This window comes from Takifugu rubripes, chromosome 11 (assembly GCF_901000725.2).
Source record: "Takifugu rubripes chromosome 11, fTakRub1.2, whole genome shotgun sequence".
NCBI lineage: Eukaryota > Metazoa > Chordata > Actinopteri > Tetraodontiformes > Tetraodontidae > Takifugu > Takifugu rubripes.
In genome coordinates, this window is record NC_042295.1 from 5,839,654 (window position 1) to 5,857,100 (window position 17,447).

Below are 17,447 nucleotides of genomic sequence, written 5' to 3' on the forward strand. Positions count from 1 at the left end.
TCCCTGATTCATAAAGAATTCCAAGAAACAGACACCGTGATAGCAAAATGTTTCATTTTCTCATTTGGGGCATCGTGGAAATCTGTTGACCAAAGCTATTGCTTCCCAGTCATTTTTTACCGTAACTTTACCGTACAATGAAAGCACTTCTTGAAACGACAAACTGCAGGCACGGTGATACAGATAATAAACACAGTGATGCCCACATGTGGCGAAAAAGGGGTATTGAAGCTATCTATTGTGGTCGGTAGACCGTAAGAATCGAAAAAAGTTCCACTACCATCTCTTTCAAGAGTTATGGCTAACCAGTGTTTTCCCTGCTGGTGTGACGCATATGTGTCGATCAAAAGGGAAGGCCGAGGAAGTGATTGTGACAATATCGAAAGCTGGTCACAGGACCACACCTCGCAGAACACATCGCCTAGAACTCTTAGCCTCTCCTGCTGGTGGTTGTTCATTTCTTCAATAATAATCCACCAACACACTTGAGTCAATCTCCAGGACAGAATCATAACAAGCATATACAATCAGCGTGACCGTGTTGGGCAGGGGTCTCCTGAACCTCATCTCCAGCCTTAACCCTTTGTGTGGTGTTCGGGTCTGTGGGACCCGTTTTCACTTTTTATTAAAAGAGAAATGATAAAATTAATTAATTTTATCATTTTTCTTTTAATAAAAAGACCCAAACACCACACAAGGGTTAAAGACCCATTGGAACGAGAGACAGTGCATCGCTCTCCTCTCCAGGTGCATGAAAAAGGCCGAGACTACCTTCTTTTTCTGTGGTGGAAGAATGGAGACATTAGTGCACATTTATAGGAGTACCACATGAATGTGCATCTCTTTGGTGCTACATCCTCACCAGGATGTGCAAATTACGCATTGCAGCATCTGGCTAAGGAGTATCAGCACATTTACCCATTGGGGTCGCAATTCATATTGCGAAACTTCTATGTAGATGATGGATTCAAAAGCATTGACAATATAACAAACGCCATTCAACTTGCTCAGGAAGCATGTGAGCCCTGTGCCAAGAATGGTCTTCGTCTGCACAAGTTTATGTCCAACAGCAAGGCTGTTATGGAGATGATGAGCTTGGAGAGTATCCTTCCTTTAGAACATGCATCTAAGTTCAAAGACCTCAACCTTGCCTTTCTTGATTCACCATCAGAAAGTATCTTGGTATTCAATGATGGGAAAGTCTCATGTGTTACCTGCTAAGGTCACATCCATCCCTAGATTGTAACTGACCACAGCTGTTGTCTCAGTGGCAGTAAGCAAGATGCTAAAGGAGGAGCTTGGAAGTTCAGAAATTGAGGAGCTCTTTTGGACCGACTCCATGGTTGTTTTAGGATACATCAACAACCAAGAAAGGCTATTTGACACATTTGTTGCTAACAGGGTTCAGAGAATCCATCTTCACACATCTCCCAATCAATGGAGATATCTCCCAACTGATGAAAACACTGCAGACCTCACATCAAGAAGTGTAACAGCAAGTGAATTGCTGTCATCTAATTGGCTCACTGGACCCACATTACAGGGAGTGCAGAATTATTAGGCAAATGAGTATTTTGACCACATCATCCTCTTTATGCACGTTGTGTTACTCCAAGCTGTATAGGCCCACTACCAATTAAGCATATCAGGTGATGTGCATCTCTGTAATGAGAAGGGGTAGTTGGATTGCAATACCTCTCGTGTGTCACTGCCAATCCACGTGTTCTTTAAATGAAGACTTCAAGTAAACAAATGCCAATTTCAAAATGTATTTAGCACATAGAATCAATTCAAGATACAAATATACAGAGCTCTGGGCCAGTTCATAACCCTAGCAACAACAGAATCAATTGTCAGGGCATGAAGTCTGACGACCTAACTATCCCTTGACCCAGTCTTTTATAGAAAGATATATGTAAATTATTGATGCTAATTCAGTCCAATCCAGTCCTTCTTCTTGGATGACCCCATCTTCTTCTTCCAGCCTCCTTTGGTGTTGGTGCGGTCCTTCTTCTCCATTATCTTCCCCAGATGGCCAGGTCCGAGGTCATATTCCTGCCAAGGAACTTATCAACACCAGTAAACTATGCTGTGATGTTTTACGATAGGGGTCTACTATTTCCTGCCTGCTTGGCTCCAACTGTCTGAACAGTATTCAGGTCAAGGAAGGGTCAACTGACTTGCTTATGTGTATTCCTACTAAAGATTATATACTATCCCTAACTTCTAAACTAACTGTAACAGAAAACAAAAACATATAACACATGCTAAAAGGTTAAAAAATGCTAACAAGATAAAATAATTCTCTTCAGGGTGTAGTCTAATGACATCAACACCCTATATCAGATGTGCATAAGGGATGCAGCACTCTTAAAATTGCCAAGCTTCTGAAGCGTGATCATCGAACAATCAAGCGTTTCATTCAAAATAGTCAACATAGTCGCAAGAAGCGTGTGGAAAAACCAAGGCGCAAAACAACTGCCCATGAACTGAAAAAAGTCAAGCGTGCAGCTGCCAAGATGCCACTTGCCACCAGTTTTGCCATATTTTAGAGCTGCAACATCACTGGAGTGCCCAAAAGCACAAGGTGTGCAATACTCAGAGACATGGCCAAGGTAAGAAAGGCTGAAAAACGACCACCACTGAACAAGACACACAAGCTGAAATGTCAAGACTGGGCCAAGAAATATCTCAAGACTGATTTTTCTAAGGTTTTATGGACTGATGAAATGAGAGTGAGTCTTGATGGGTCAGATGGATGGGCCCGTGGCTGGATCGGTAAAGGGCAGAGAGCTCCAGTCCGACTCAGATTCCAGCAAGGTGGAGGTGGGGTACTGGTATGGGCTGGTATCTTTAAAGATGAGCTTGTGAGGCCTTTTCGGGTTGAGGATGGAGTCAAGCTCAACTCCCAGTCCTACTGCCAGTTTCTGGAAGACACCTTCTTCAAGCAGTGGTACAGGAAGAAGTCCGCATCCTTTAAGAAAAACATGATTTTCATGCAGGACAATGCTCCATCACACGCATCCAAGTACTCCACAGTGTGGCTGGCAAGAAAGGGCCTAAAAGAAGAAAAACTAATGACATGGCTCCTTGTTCACCTGATCTGAACCCCATAGAGAACCTGTGGTCCTTCATCAAATGTGAGATTTACAAGGAGGGAAAACAGTACACCTCTCTGAACAGTGTCTGGGAGGCTGTGGTTGCTGCTACATGCAACGTTGATAGTGAACAGATCAAAACACTGACAGAATCCATGGATGGCAGGCTTTTGAGTGTCCTTGCAAAGAAAGGTGGCTATATTGGTCACTGATTTGTTTTTGAATGTCAGAAATGTATATTTGTGAATGTTGAGCTGTTATATTGGTTTTCCCGGTGAAAACCAAAATAGCTAAAACTAAAATAGCTAAAACTAAATAAGCCCCTCTCCAACTCTCCAAAATATTCAGCTTTGATATTGAGTCTTTTGGGTTCATTAAGAACATGGTTGTTGTTCAATAATAAAATTAATCCTCAAAATTACAACTTGCCTAATAATTCTGCATTCCCAGTTATTGTGGAAAGGTGAAATTGTTCCTCCATCAGACACTATTCCAGAGCTATCAGTTGGAGCTCTGGAAGTGAGAAAGATTCAAACGCTTAACACAGAAACTGAGGAGCAAACAAGTATCGCGGACCAACTATTGAAATTCTCTTCCTGGACTAGTGCAGTTGGAGCCATTGCATGCATGAGATGGATTAAAAATGGCAAGGTGAATGGGCACTTCACAGTACAGGACTGAGAGGGGGCTGAATGTTTTATAGTCAAGTCTCTACAGAGCCATGCCTATAAGGATGACCTGAAGTTATTAAGCAAGGGAATTGAATTGCAAACTCACAAACAACTGTGCAAACTTAATGCCTTTATAGAAGAGGAAGGGGTGCTCAGGGTGGGAGGAAGGCTGGATCATTCATCTCTTCCCCAGTCATGTAAACATAGAGCAATAATTCCAAAGGACCATCACCTTACCAAGCTGATAATTGCACATTGTCATGTGAAGGTTAAGCACCAAGGCAAGGGACTTACCATCAATGAAACATGATCAAATGGTTACTGGATTCCAGGGATGTATAGAGCAGTGACATCTCTTATTTCGTAATGTGTAACATGCAGGAAGCTAAGAAGGCCGGTGGAGAAATGGCTGCTCTTCCACCAGAGCAGACAGAGCCTTCACCACCGCCACCATGTACACCGTGGCAGTTAGCAATAGAGGCAGCTGTTGGGAGGGATGGACTCGTCAGAAGGGTCCGACTGCGCATGGGTGATCATACTTTAGGCAACAAGGGTTGGTCATTTTCTTGTTTCTTTGTACAAATATTTATAGTTTTCATCCCTTGACTTTAAGGATGATAGAAACTTTATTTTGAAAATTTAACTTTTATTTTGAATTTGCAAACGGGTATCCTGAATCGCAGTTTCCTTCCCTTTTTTTGTTGTCGTAGCTGATGCGTATGTGTATGCATGGTGCAAAGAAACAGAGAATGCTAGGTGATTGATTTTTCAGTGTTTATAGTGCCTTGGTTGGAGAGAAAAAAAGTAATTTGTCACCAAATAATTCATTCTGAATGTTAAGTTTGTTTAAATGTATGTGTGTGAAATGAATGTCTGTTTACTGCATAGCTCTTACGGTGCGAAGGAAATGTATAAACACCTGTAGAAGATTTTGACCATTTCTACCTGTAGGACACTACATCCGGTCTGCCATTTTTACTTCAGGGAGACAGCAACCCTCAACCCCAAATCTTCTCAGCATATTAAGAAGTGACAGCCAGAAAAGAGTCAACATGTAAAAACATTTTTGTTGAATTTATTGTTTCATTTTGAAACGAGCTTTTTTGCACAAAAAATATAAACTTAGTCATGATGACAAGTTTCAGAAGACAAAAAGGCTCATTCATAAAGTCAAAGATTAAGGCTCCACATATGTGATCTATTACACATTTGTTCAAAACAGGGTTAGGTTCCCATATTACGCTGAATGCATGTTTTGCTGAATTGTCACACATAATTATTAGTCACCAGTCTGTGTGTGGTGACAACTTGAATTGTATGCCAGTACTCTCAGTATTTCTATTGAGCTGCATATCAGTGAATGAGACCCTACACAAGCCATTTAAATTTAGGTCCTGTAGTAACAGAGAGGACCTGGACAACCCCCCTGATAGCCTAGGCCATCTGACTATTACTGGTGAAGATAAGTCTGGCCACAAAGCTAATGTGTCAGCCACATTGAACTTTCTCTGAGTGGTTAGCATGGTGTAATGAGGTGTTTCATTTGGGAGGGGCTGCAGAGGGCAGCAGCTCATTTGCATAAATGCTACGGACACCAAAATAAACTGTCCTGAGTAGGGCTGAAGAAGGTTTCAGGGCTAGGCTATATGCCTAAGATGAGGGGCATTTTCTTGCACAAACTTAAAACACATGTTTTGGGGGCCACATATTAAATTTAAGAAGCCATTAAGGCCAACTTGATATTTATTTATGTAGACAAGAGACAGACCTAATTTACAATAACATAGAATTCAATATATAAAAAAAGTCCTGAATCACAACGAAGTCCCGCCCTCTGAAGGATTTTCCGATTATTGCTTAAAAGATGATTGATCCTGCAGAGGTAAATAATGTCTATAAGTTTTCATCATAGGGAGTAATCCTAACATATTTAGCTGTAGAACTACAAGTTTGACAAATGAGATCTACCTGGGAGTTCATGACCTGAACACATGAACGGCTCTGACAACATACTGGCGACAGACAGGGCACTCATTCATCCTTTTGCCACATTTAGTGCAGGTGACCATGTGTCCACACTCCAGCAGAACACAGTCAATGGGACAGTCCATGCAGATCTTACAAAGATTCTCCTCCAAATTAGGAATAACACCTTCAGTGCCAGATTCTAATGTGTGAAATTCAGAAAATGATCATTACACTCTTACATGTCAATATATGAGTCATGAAACAAGAACTCACCTGGAATTTCAGCAGCATTCTCAGCTGAAAAACAAGAATCAGACTTTTTTTTAATAGTTATTCAAAGCAGATTTAAACAAATATCAGAAGAATTATGTTCCATAGTTATTTAATACACAGTTCTTGAAAGTAAGAATGACTTGATGCCTCCTTTGTTGTGTACCGCTTCATGACATTCTTATTCTCACCCTGAAGTCTTTGCTGCTCCAGGTATAGCCGTCTGACTCTTTCCATTAGCTCCCATTTTTCACAGCAGCCAGTGAAGTTGACAAAATTTCTTGCAAGGATTTCTTTCAACTGTCGGACACTGAGAAGATCAACATCATCCAAACAGCTGAGGTCTGACAGAGAGGCCCTGCGAATGGTAACTATAGCCTCATCTGACTTCCAGTTTTGAAAGAAAGGCAAACAAAGGAGAATAAATCAGTCCACAATTGGGATTATTGTGACCACAATATGAAGATAATTTCTTCAGTTGTTATTGAACCCCAAATTGCACCCAAAGCTAAGTGTTCATTGTATGAATGAGTGAAATTAGTCATCTAGCCCAGAGACACCCTGTGAGGTCATCAGTGCTATCACTACGTAAAAGTGTAAGCAGATGAATGCAAACGTGAAGTAAAAGAAACATTAAGATCAAAAATAAGCACATTGTACACAAACACAACCCATTTATTACACAAGGATACCCATATCCCTTTTCAAGAATGAATTTACCTGGTCTCTCGCCTGAAAATCAGGTTCTAAATTGGTGACATGAGTGGGAGGGGTGGGGGAGTCAGGTGGAGCGGAGCCATCCTCTGAGATCAGGGATGGGGTGGAGAGGTCTGGGACATCACTAGTGATTTGACAATTGAGGTCATGATGTATGGTAGTCTCACCAAGGTTGACAGCAGTTGGGGAATCAGCAGCAGAATTGGGCAGCGAATACTGCTGACAAAGAACCAGCTCTACCAGTTCTTCCTTAAAAGAACAAAAACAATTGTTGAAAAGCAGGTTTAAGGCTAAACAAATAATACATCAACTGGTTAAAAATACCTTTTCTCTGCACAAGTGAGTAGAAATTCCATGCAGGTGCAAATACTCCCTCAGTTCTCTCACTTTTAACTTCATGAGCTCTGAACGAACCAGCAGGTTGCCATAGAAATGCTGACAGGTATGACAGAGAAGAGGGCCGGATTCCAGCTGAGCAGAGCATTGGTTGCAATAGTTCTTCTTACAGTCCACACAAACATGCTGACAGACAAGACAGACAGCACCTGGTCTATATAATGCTCAGTGAACACAAATATACATCATGCTGGACTTGGGTTTTTCCAGGCTCTTTCATTATTGACACGCTTCACTATGCTGTGGTTTTATGCTTCATTTAGGGAAAACAGAATTTAGATTTTTTTTTCTAATTAAAAACAGTGTACAGTGACAAAGGTATTTACTCTGATACTTGAATTCTTGGGGGACAATCAATTTCTGATGTTGCCAGTTTTGTGTTGTTTCCACACCTGGATTCAAGTTCATCTGTGCTGTATTTGATTTGGACATGATTTGGCTACAGAGATACATGCCTACACAATAATCTAAACCACATTCAGAATATGCTTTATTGGACAAGTACCTTTGCAGATACAAGTAATTTGCTTTCATCTGGTTTTGTCACTATTGGGTTTGCGTAGTAGAAAAAATAGTCTAAAACAGCTGCCACATCTCAGAATAAAAGTTCCCAAAACAACTTTCTGGGTTTGTGCAGAAGATTGGAAAACCCTCCAGAGTGTCTGATGTGTAACATATTCTCTCTGCCATAAGTGATGTTGTTAGGGATGGGACCAATCCAATCAGGTATTGTTATCAGGTTCCAGCATCAACATAATTCATGGATAAGAAATTTCTGATCCATCCTGCAGGAATGTCCAAACCATGAGTTAAATCTATAGTTTAATGTTCTCTACCGAAATTACTCCACAAGTGATTCCTGACAGCTAGTCTACTAGATGCTGGCCGCTAACTTTAGAACAGATTTTCTGAATGGAGGGGTGTCGTTAGAAAAAGAGAAAGAAACCATTCCACAGTTTGCAGCCTGGCAGCTAGCAGGCTAGCATTGAACAGCACTGGGGCTTTTCACGCATCAGGGCCACCAACATGCAATTTTTGCATTATTCTAATGCATTCAATACATTAATGTAATCAAATATTTGAAAAAGGACCACATGACAATGCATCTAGCCAAGCGCAGAAAGACCAAAAAGCCATCAGTAACTGCTTCTGGGGAAAAAAGATTCTGGATTTGTGTTTAAGATTTGATTTTTCCTGTTAACAAGATTTCTTGGTTTTCTTATTTCCTTTTGTGACCTCACAATTTACCTCAATCTGCCTTTAGGGACATGTGGGCATAAATACTCGCACATACTTGCCTGTAGAGATAAATAGTTAATAGTCTCATAAAATTTACAATATTACAGCACAAAGAGCTCTTTTATCGGAATACTATCACGATCAGTAGCAATCCAAACTCAGTTATTGGGGTCAGACTGAAGGTGAAAAAAGTGGATCCTTTGATCATAAAACAGGTACCGCATTTTTGGGTTTATTTATGGGTTTGTGTCATTAGTACTATTGTTTTACTAGTGTTTTTTCTAGGGGTATCACATTACCTATTTTATGAAAGCCATTGCATTTTTTTTAGTCTTAAGGAAATTAAATATCACATTCTCTGGACTGTTAACGGAATCCCTCTGACATAATAAAGTTATCTATAGAATCAGACTGCAGCATTTACCTTTTTGGTATGTGCGCTGAAACAGATCCCACAGGCCTTACATGCAAGTTCTTGTTGGGGGGACGGTGGAATGCTGAAGGCTGAGTTAGTGTAGGAATTATGGTGACCTTCACTTTCACCAGAACCATCATCAGATGAATCAGGACACATCCAGTTACAGCAAGATGCAAACATGCTGAAGATAAACACACAAGCAGAGAATATTTTGAGAATAAATCCCAATATTAGTGTTTCTTTTGGCTTGGAGTGTATGTTTGTGTGTATGTTTATGTGTGTATATACACTGCTCAAAAACATTAGAGGAACACTTTTTAATCAGAGTATAGCAAACTATCAGTCAAACTTCTAGGATATTGATCTGGTCATTTAAGTAGCAGAGGGGGTTGTTAATCAGTTTCTGCTGCTTTGTTGTTAATGAAATCAACAACAGGTGCATCAGAGGGGCAACAATGAGACGGCCCCCAAAACAGGAATGGCTTTCCAGGTTGAGGCCACAAATACTTTTTTTCCTTCTCATCTCTTTTGGCTGATTTTTTACTTACTGACTTTCTACTGCTGTAGTTGTTCATTTGGCTTGGATCAACATCTCTGTTGATAGCATGGTGCGGTACCTGGACGCTACAGAGGTTGCACAAGTACTCCTCCAGGATGGCACATCAATACGTGCCGTTGCAAGGTTTGCTGTGTCTCTCAGCACAGTCTCAAGAGCATGGAGGAGATTCCAGGAGACAGTTAGTTACTCCTGGAGGAGTTGGACTACTTGTGCAAACTCTGTAGCATCCAGGTACCGCACCATGCTATCAACAGAGATGTTGATCCAAGCCAAATAAATAACTACAGCAGTAGAAAGTCAGTAAGTAAAAAAAAAAAAATCAGCCAAAAGAGATGAGGAAGAAAAAACAGTATCAGTGGCCTCAACCTGGAAAGCCATTCCTGTTTTGGGGGCCGTCTCATTGTTGCCCGATGCACCTGTTGTTGATTTTATTAACAACAAAGCAACAGAAACTGATTAACAACCCCCTCTGCTACTTAACTAACCAGATCAATATCCCAGAAATTTGACTGATAGGTTGCTATATTCTGATTAAAAAGTGTTCCTCTAATGTTTTTGAGCAGTGTGTATAAAAAAAAAAAAAAATCTCTTCCTCGCCCTCCTGGGCGGTGCCGCCTGCCTTCAGACTCGGATCCTCTACCAGAGGCCTGGAAGTCTGAGGGTTCTGCGCAGTATCTTAGCTGTTCCTAGGACTGCGCTCTTCTGGACAGAGATCTCTGATGTGGTTCCTGGTATCTGTTGGAGCCATCTACTCAGGTTGGGTGTTACTGCCCCTTGTGTCCCAATCACTGCTGGGACCACTGTTGCCTTCATGCCCCACATTCTCTCTATCTCCTCCTTCAGCCCTTGGTACTTCTCCAGATTCTCGTGTTCCTTCTTCCTGATGTTGCTATCACTTGGGATTGCTACATCTATCACCACCACTGTCTTCTGATATATACACACACACACACACACATATGTTTGTGTATACATGTAACATATATGTGTGTATACATATAACATATGTGTGTATACATATATGTGTGTATGTGTCTACATATAGATACATACCGTATCTATTATATGTATACACACACACACACACACACACACACATGTGTGTATAAATATAGATATACATATGTGCGCGCGCACACACACACACATACATACAGCCTGTCTTTCTTAATTTTGCTTTTACTGTTTCTATGTAAAGCTCATTTAATTTCCTTCGGTCTGAAACAACCTATATAAGTTGCCTTGAAATGTTATAATCAATTACTGTTAACATCGTCTTCTTTAGTTTGTACATAGGTAAGCTTAAAAGTGTGTCTCCATTAACCTTTTTTATTCCAAGAAAACTTCCAAAATACGGAATTTTTAACGTCAATACAGGGTGACAAAACTTGACACAACCAAATGTAACTCTAACTGAACCGAATTAAAATGAAGACTATTTTTTGTATTTTAGAAAACAAGAGTTGATAGCCTGATATCACGCACAAAATAATAAACTATGCGTTAGGACGAATAAAACAGAGTTAACTCGATTGTAACTGACAATATATGAAAGTGGTCCGAAGAGACCTGCTTAGCAAGCAAATCTGAGTTGGCACATAACGAGTTAACTTAGTACAATTTTGAAGATCAAAAAATAAAATCCAACAAGAAACAAACAAAAAAAACGATGCTATCATTTGTATAACCAGTAAATTTAACAAACTAAACCGATCTTAACTTCACGAGTTTCTTACCTTTTAGTGACAAGCGACTGTAAGTAAGACGAGACGCTTATAATCAATATTTATACAATTCTGTTTAAAATAAACTGTTAAATAGCAACATGATGAGTCGTTATTTCCTCAACTGAAGAATCGAACTTAAAGAACAGCAATGACGTCACAAAAAACAACCAGGAAGATGGAAGTGTCAAAAAATAAATAAAGTTTTCCTGGCCAAAAAAACAGATATGTCAGCGCCTGATCTGCGTACGGAACCCGAGCTGGTCGCTATCACTTCTGCGCACGTGCAGACATTTACGCATGCGCGGTTGTTTTCACGACGTGTCTTTTTTCCCCCTCCGCGTTCATTTACGTCAAAGGAATGCATAAATAAATAAAGGCAAAAACATATTTAAAATGAAGGCAGCAATGTTCCGCTAAAGTGAAAGAATTTTATGCTCTAGTAAGATATGTTAAACAAATAGCATATAATAATAATAACATAATAATACATACATTTGTACGTCATCTCTCCTCGTTTACCCGCCATTGACAGACTATCACGTGATACCGTAAAGGCTGACGGGATATATTACCGAGTTCGGGTGCATCGGTTGTACTGTACACTACTTTTCGCAGTGTATTGTGGGATACATTGAGTGCACTACATAGGGTCCAGCGATGCTCACTAAGAATTCGGACACTATTTCAAAATGGCGTCCACACTATTGAATGCACTATGTAGGGCAGGCATGTCCAAAGTCCGGCCCGGGGGCCAATCACGGCCCGCGGTAAGATTTCATACGGCCCGCAACTTCAGTCTTACAATGTATTATTTATGGCCTGCTGGCACTAACAGAATAAATAAATCACTAAAATGTAATTCCTCCTTTCTTGTAGATCTTGTAAAAGACAAGAGCAAAATTTACTTGTTTTAAACTTGAATGATAACAGACAACTTTGCATTACATTTATCAAACTCATGGAAATTTAAGGTATTCCATACAGTTCAGTGTTCAATGTTATCTGACTCTCCAGATATGAATTAAAGGCAGAATTGTGTTTTTAGAGTTGTTCACGTCTGCCTGAGTGGCTTATATTTGGTTACACTGCCATTTGAAAAATAAAGAGAATTGTGACAATGAAAATTGTTTTATAATAGTGTACATTTGCATGTAACTTTTCTGGTTAAAAAAACATCAGAAGGATCTACTGGCCCCCGGGCATCTTTACGTTATCAAATCTGGCCCTCTTTGCAAAATGTTTGGACACCCCTGATGTAGGGTATAGGGGGTGGTTTCGGAGACATATTGAAAGACATACATTTATAAACCTAACCCTAGCACATGAAGAAATAAACGTGCAAAAATTAATAGAAGAAAATTGATAAATGGGAGACAAGAATTGATACAAAAGAAAATAAAAAATAATAAATATATATAATTCTCCACTTCATTTAAAGACAAAAAAAATCAGGTTTCAGTGTTTTTTCTTGACCGCTATAGCCCTCTGGAGTGACGGGGAGGGTGCTGGAACCTGTCCACATTTTTTATGGGTGAAGGTACCCCTGAATGAGTGTCCAGATCAATGCAGGGTCATGTGTACTTTAATTTTTTTTAATGTACATCAAAGTTGCGATATACTGTTTAAATAGATTTAAATACCAAATGACATGGTTTGGGCTTGAAATTGTGCATTTTTGATATTAGGTAAAAGGTACAATTAAGGCACAATTAAATTATCAGGAAATGTTTGTCATTATAATCATAAAAGCCAAATATAACAGATTTGTAATTTAGGCTAAACTGACAGCACTAATAAAATGAGCTCTTTATAGTATGCATAAATTCAAGTGTTCAGAAGAAATGTTATTTTCAATATTTTATATGACAATAACACTTGGAATTAATGTTGCAGTGTTTTTGTCCTTTGTGAGAAATTCTGCATAACTATAGAAGACCTTTATTGAAGACAACTGATTGAAATGAGTAAAAGTCATATTATGGCCTAGTCTATTTTATGTTGTCCTGAAAATTGTACAATCTTGCCCTGAATAGTGAGTCCAAAAAGAAAGATTAATTTAAAAAGGTACTCTGTTCTGACTCAAATGCTGCTTTTTGAATTCTGATCAATACTTATTTACTAATACTATATTATGATAAATATAAAATAATGTTTTTTTACTCTAGTGGCCTGGAACAGAGTTTGTTCCGCATTTGGTATCTGCAATAGTGTTTCATTCTCACTGAAGCTCATGCTCCGGGTGAAGTTCAGTATCCAGAAAAATATCGTTACATATGCTGGCCTGAACCTTACCTTGTTGCATCTTGTATTTCTTTTTGTATGACTGGCTGAAGTTAGTTGATAACACCAATATAGACAACAGCTATCATACAACAGACTAGTATATTTTGAATCAAAGTTTCTTTGACCTTTGATCAGTGAAAGATCAATTGTGAAAATATCCTTCTGTGACAATGATATGCAGCTTGTTTGGCCAGTCTGAATCTCATGTATTATGTTGAAAAAAAATTACAATAATTATGTTGCGGGTCATTTTGACCCGTACTGTGTAAATCCATTCAAAACAGACAAAAAACAGTTTAAACCAACAACTTTATTTTAGAATATATGAACATTCAGAAAAGAGACATAACAATACATTTTAATTTCAACACTATATTTAGGAACTATTTTGTTCAAGTTTTTCCCTATGAATTTTTTTTTCCATTTAACTTGCCCCTTTTTTCACATTTTCCAAATTCAACATTTCAATGCTCTCCACATGATGGACAGAATGTAACTGTGTGCTTTCTGCAGATATAACTCTTGCATTTCACACAAGAGGTACTTGTTTTGATGTCATCTCGGGAGGGACAGACCTGGCATCTTTTCCGTTTCTTTACACCTGTGTCCACTGGATCCACTGCAGATTGGCTGGATGACCCCATCTTGACCTTTTCAATGACAGCTGCCGCTGCTGAGGATCGGGCTGGCCTGGCTCGCCTCTGGATCATGGGAGTGACGAGTGCTTTGCCGAGTTCTTCCAGGAAAAGCCGACGTCGGTACAATTTCCCGGCATTCCATTGCTGGTTGATTTCAGTCCACAGAACATAGGCATTGTAAGCAGACACATCCACAATGTTGTAGAAAATCACCAAGGGCCAACGGGCAGTCTTGCGCTGGCAGCTGTATGTTGCTGTGACTTTGTCCAGATTGTCAACTCCTCCTTTGGTGGAGTTGTAATCGAGGATCATTTGTGGCTTCATGTCTTCTCTTGTGCTCAGAGATGCATCTGTGTGCATTGTGCTCATTACAAGAACATTCTTGTTTCTCTTTGGGCAGTATGAAACAACTGTTGCTTTCTCCGTGAAAACAAATACTGAGGAATGCAGAGGTCTGCCCTGCATCTTAAGAATTTCACTGGGAAGTTCTTGCTTATTTCTTCTGACTGTTCCCAACATAGTCAGCTTTTTCTTGTGAAGTTCTTCTCCAAGGCGGTAGGATGTAAAGAAGTTGTCACATGTGATGTTATGACCTTGCAACCCTTCACTCATCTCCAGCACCACTTCTCAGATGCTCCTCCAGGTAGCTTTCCAGTATACACTTGCATATTCCATGCATAGCTGGATTTTGCATCACAGGCCGCCCACATTTTGATGCCATACTTGGCAGGCTTACTGGGCATGTACTGTCTGAAAGGACAGCGCCCCCTAAATGGAACAAGGCGCTCATCTACAGTAACATGTGGACCAGGATTGTACAACAAAGGTAGAATTTCAACCCATTTATCCCATACATCTCTAATTGCAGCTAGTTTGTCTCTTTCACGACGACCAGCTCTGGTTTCACGGTTGTCAAATCGGATCACACGAGATATCATGTGAAATGTCTCCAGAGACATTATTGCTCGAAAGATTGGCCTTCCATACTCTTCATCCCATAGACTTGAAGTTGCTTCTCCCTTTGACCTGTACATTCCAGCTAATACCAGAATTCCGATGTAAGCATGCAAGTCAGTCTGATCCAGTGGCTTCCATTTCTCCTGAAATACACGCCTCCCCTCCAAGTTGGTCATTTCCAGTATGATCTTCTCAATTGGTGGGGATATGAAGAGCTGAAATGTTGATATGATATCATCAACTCGTGTGACAGCAAATCTTGTAGGACCGGGAGTCATTTTGATGACATTGGAAGATGACAGTCTACCTCGGCTTTGGTGTGGTGATGTTGACCATTTTATTTTACCATCTTTAGATGCCCATGTCTCCTCTGTGGATGATGATTGCTGCATTCCTTGGCTTTCATCCAATGGAGAGACAACGGCAGGCTCGTCCTCTGAATCCTCCTCATCATCAGAAAATTGAAAATCTGGATCATCAGTTACATTGTCCTCGGTCTCTGAAATATCCTCTGTCTCTGAAACCTCTTCCTCTGCATCAGTGTCTGAGTTCAAAATCTGTGATAAAGCTTCTTCAGCTGTAAACGTTCTGGAGCTCATTTTTGGTGTGTTGGTCAAAGAGATGGCATAAGAAAAGTGACAAGAAAAAGGGAGAGAAAGTCCCTCCTCGATGCACCTGGGTCTCTGGCAGTCAAAATACAATTAAATGTACATCACAGCACAATACTCTTTGATGTAGATCAGAAGGACATCAAAAGGCATGTTTATTTTGGATATTTACTGCTACTTACTCACATAAAAGTGTCCGGGTCAAAATGACCCGCAACATAATATTCATATTCAAACTCTGCACAGACATTCCACTAAACACCACAGTGTCCAAATTTTACACACCAATTCATGACCCTAGATGAGGAAAAGTCACAAAATTTCATGAAGAAAAACCAAAGATAACCAGTACTTTGGTCAACACAAAAACCAAAACGGGTCAAATTGACCCGTAGCATAATACAAGGGTTAAATGTTAAATGTAGGTTAGCTTCAGGAACGTCTCCACACATTACTTTAGAAGGTTTAGGGTTACAGAAAACACTCAAGCAATCTATGCAATTTCTTTTTTACTAATTGTACCTTATTTTGTTTGTTATTAATAAATTAATAATTTGTTCTCAATACATATATTTTTATCAAACTATAAGTTGATTGTACATTTTGAATCACAGGGCCTCAATCCCAACAAGCAACAGTGGCAAGGAAAAACCCCCATAACAGGAAGAAACCTTGGGGAGGACCCTCCTGCTGATGGCCAGTTGGGCAGAGAGGGAGGCGACGAAGGGACGAGAAGGTGGGACAGGTGGAAGAGAGGATAGGCCTTATAAAATTATGTCACTGAGCCAACACTCCACCTTTTCATATCACACAGTTGGATTGTTTGCTGATGTCCTAGCCATGTACCGTCCAGTCTTCTCAATTCCATTTTACACTGTAGAACCATCTGTTGAACCAACTCTGCAACGATTCTTTTTGTGATTTATGTTTGGGTTTTATATAAATGTTTACCAGCATAATCTTTCTTAAAATGTTGGTTTGAAGCTGATTTAACAGTGCATTTTCCTCACTGTCAGATCAATTGAATTGCATTTTATATTTTCTTATCTTCTGTCAGTGTCAGGTTGTCCAGCATTTATAAATAAGAATAAAAATGTGGCAAAAAAGCTGGATTCCTTTGGAAGATGGACAAAATGTGTTTTTCTGGGCCTGACATGATAAGTGGCATGAAAAAAAAGTCATGTTTGCATTTATAGATGTGGTCTGGCTGTTATTTTGTACTACAATTATTCTGTTATTATTCATGACTGTCCTATCCTTTAAGTGCAACTAGTGTGCATTCTTGTACTTGCTTAATAATGAGTACAAAATACTTCTAACAAAGTGAAGACATATTGCCCGGTTCTTACATCAAAGGACTGTTTGAGGGTTAGATGGTTTTGAGGTTGAGTTTAGAGGTTTTGGGTCACAGTTAGCCCTGGGGAAAGCAATACACGGTCCTCTTAGAGAGGCTTAATCCCATAGTCATAACAATAGTTGTCTACCACCCTAAAAAGGTGGGGGTTCAAAAAGGCTCTTAATCCTAACTCTAACCGTCAGCACAGTGCTATGTTTCAACCTTCACTGGCCTTCCTTGGGCAAGCTGGTCAAAACGAGTATGTGTGCCTGCTTGGACCTATAACACACTATTTGTCCCTTTTGCTTTTTCATTTCCCCTTTTATAAAATTTGTATTTGCATTGAACTGATTTACCTATACTTTCTTTTTGGTTCTTTCCCATCTTTGTGGGTGTCTTCCTTTGCTTTAACCAATTTGTGTTTTCATTTTGGCTTTCTCATTCTACTTGTGTTCCCTTATTGAATGGATTCTATTGTGATTATCCAATTTGTTTTTTCTATCTATATCTTCATTTTTGTGTTGTTTGAAGTTTTAACTTTAATTCATGTCACACACTAGAA

At 39.6% G+C, this 17,447-nt stretch overlaps 2 protein-coding genes and 2 long non-coding RNA genes across 8 annotated transcripts; 2 read left to right on the plus strand and 2 right to left on the minus strand.

Moving 5' to 3' along the window:
- Positions 1–4,824: 4,824 nt before the first annotated feature.
- rffl (ring finger and FYVE-like domain containing E3 ubiquitin protein ligase) lies at positions 4,825–11,698 on the minus strand. 5 transcript variants are annotated; one of them, XM_011608317.2, is made up of 9 exons: positions 11,073–11,350; positions 8,784–8,958; positions 7,049–7,246; positions 6,892–6,973; positions 6,728–6,810; positions 6,199–6,394; positions 6,011–6,034; positions 5,738–5,936; positions 4,825–5,643 (listed from the first exon to the last, which is right to left on the minus strand). In XM_011608317.2, the coding sequence occupies exons 2-8, from the start codon at positions 8,955–8,957 to the stop codon at positions 5,746–5,748; spliced, it is 948 nt and encodes a 315-aa protein (XP_011606619.1). In that variant the 5' UTR covers position 8,958; positions 11,073–11,350; the 3' UTR covers positions 4,825–5,643; positions 5,738–5,745. The 5 variants fall into 5 exon arrangements, with proteins under 5 accessions (XP_011606619.1, XP_011606618.1, XP_011606620.1 ...); XM_011608316.2 differs by lacking the exon at positions 11,073–11,350 and adding an exon at positions 11,556–11,698 and having other exon boundaries at positions 6,728–6,973; XM_011608318.2 differs by having other exon boundaries at positions 6,728–6,973; positions 7,049–7,159; positions 11,073–11,348.
- Positions 11,699–13,647: 1,949 nt separating this feature from the next.
- LOC115251395 (uncharacterized) lies at positions 13,648–16,559 on the plus strand. Its single transcript, XR_003889944.1, has 3 exons — positions 13,648–14,161; positions 16,164–16,285; positions 16,364–16,559. It is a non-coding gene; the product is annotated as an uncharacterized lncRNA (long non-coding RNA).
- On the minus strand, positions 14,155–15,957 carry LOC115251394 (uncharacterized). Its single transcript, XM_029843439.1, has 2 exons — positions 14,841–15,957; positions 14,155–14,404 (listed from the first exon to the last, which is right to left on the minus strand). The coding sequence occupies exons 1-2, from the start codon at positions 15,538–15,540 to the stop codon at positions 14,259–14,261; spliced, it is 846 nt and encodes a 281-aa protein (XP_029699299.1). The 5' UTR covers positions 15,541–15,957; the 3' UTR covers positions 14,155–14,258.
- On the plus strand, positions 14,399–15,525 carry LOC115251396 (uncharacterized). The gene is made up of 2 exons (XR_003889945.1): positions 14,399–14,810; positions 15,297–15,525. It is a non-coding gene; the product is annotated as an uncharacterized lncRNA (long non-coding RNA).
- Positions 16,560–17,447: the final 888 nt, after the last annotated feature.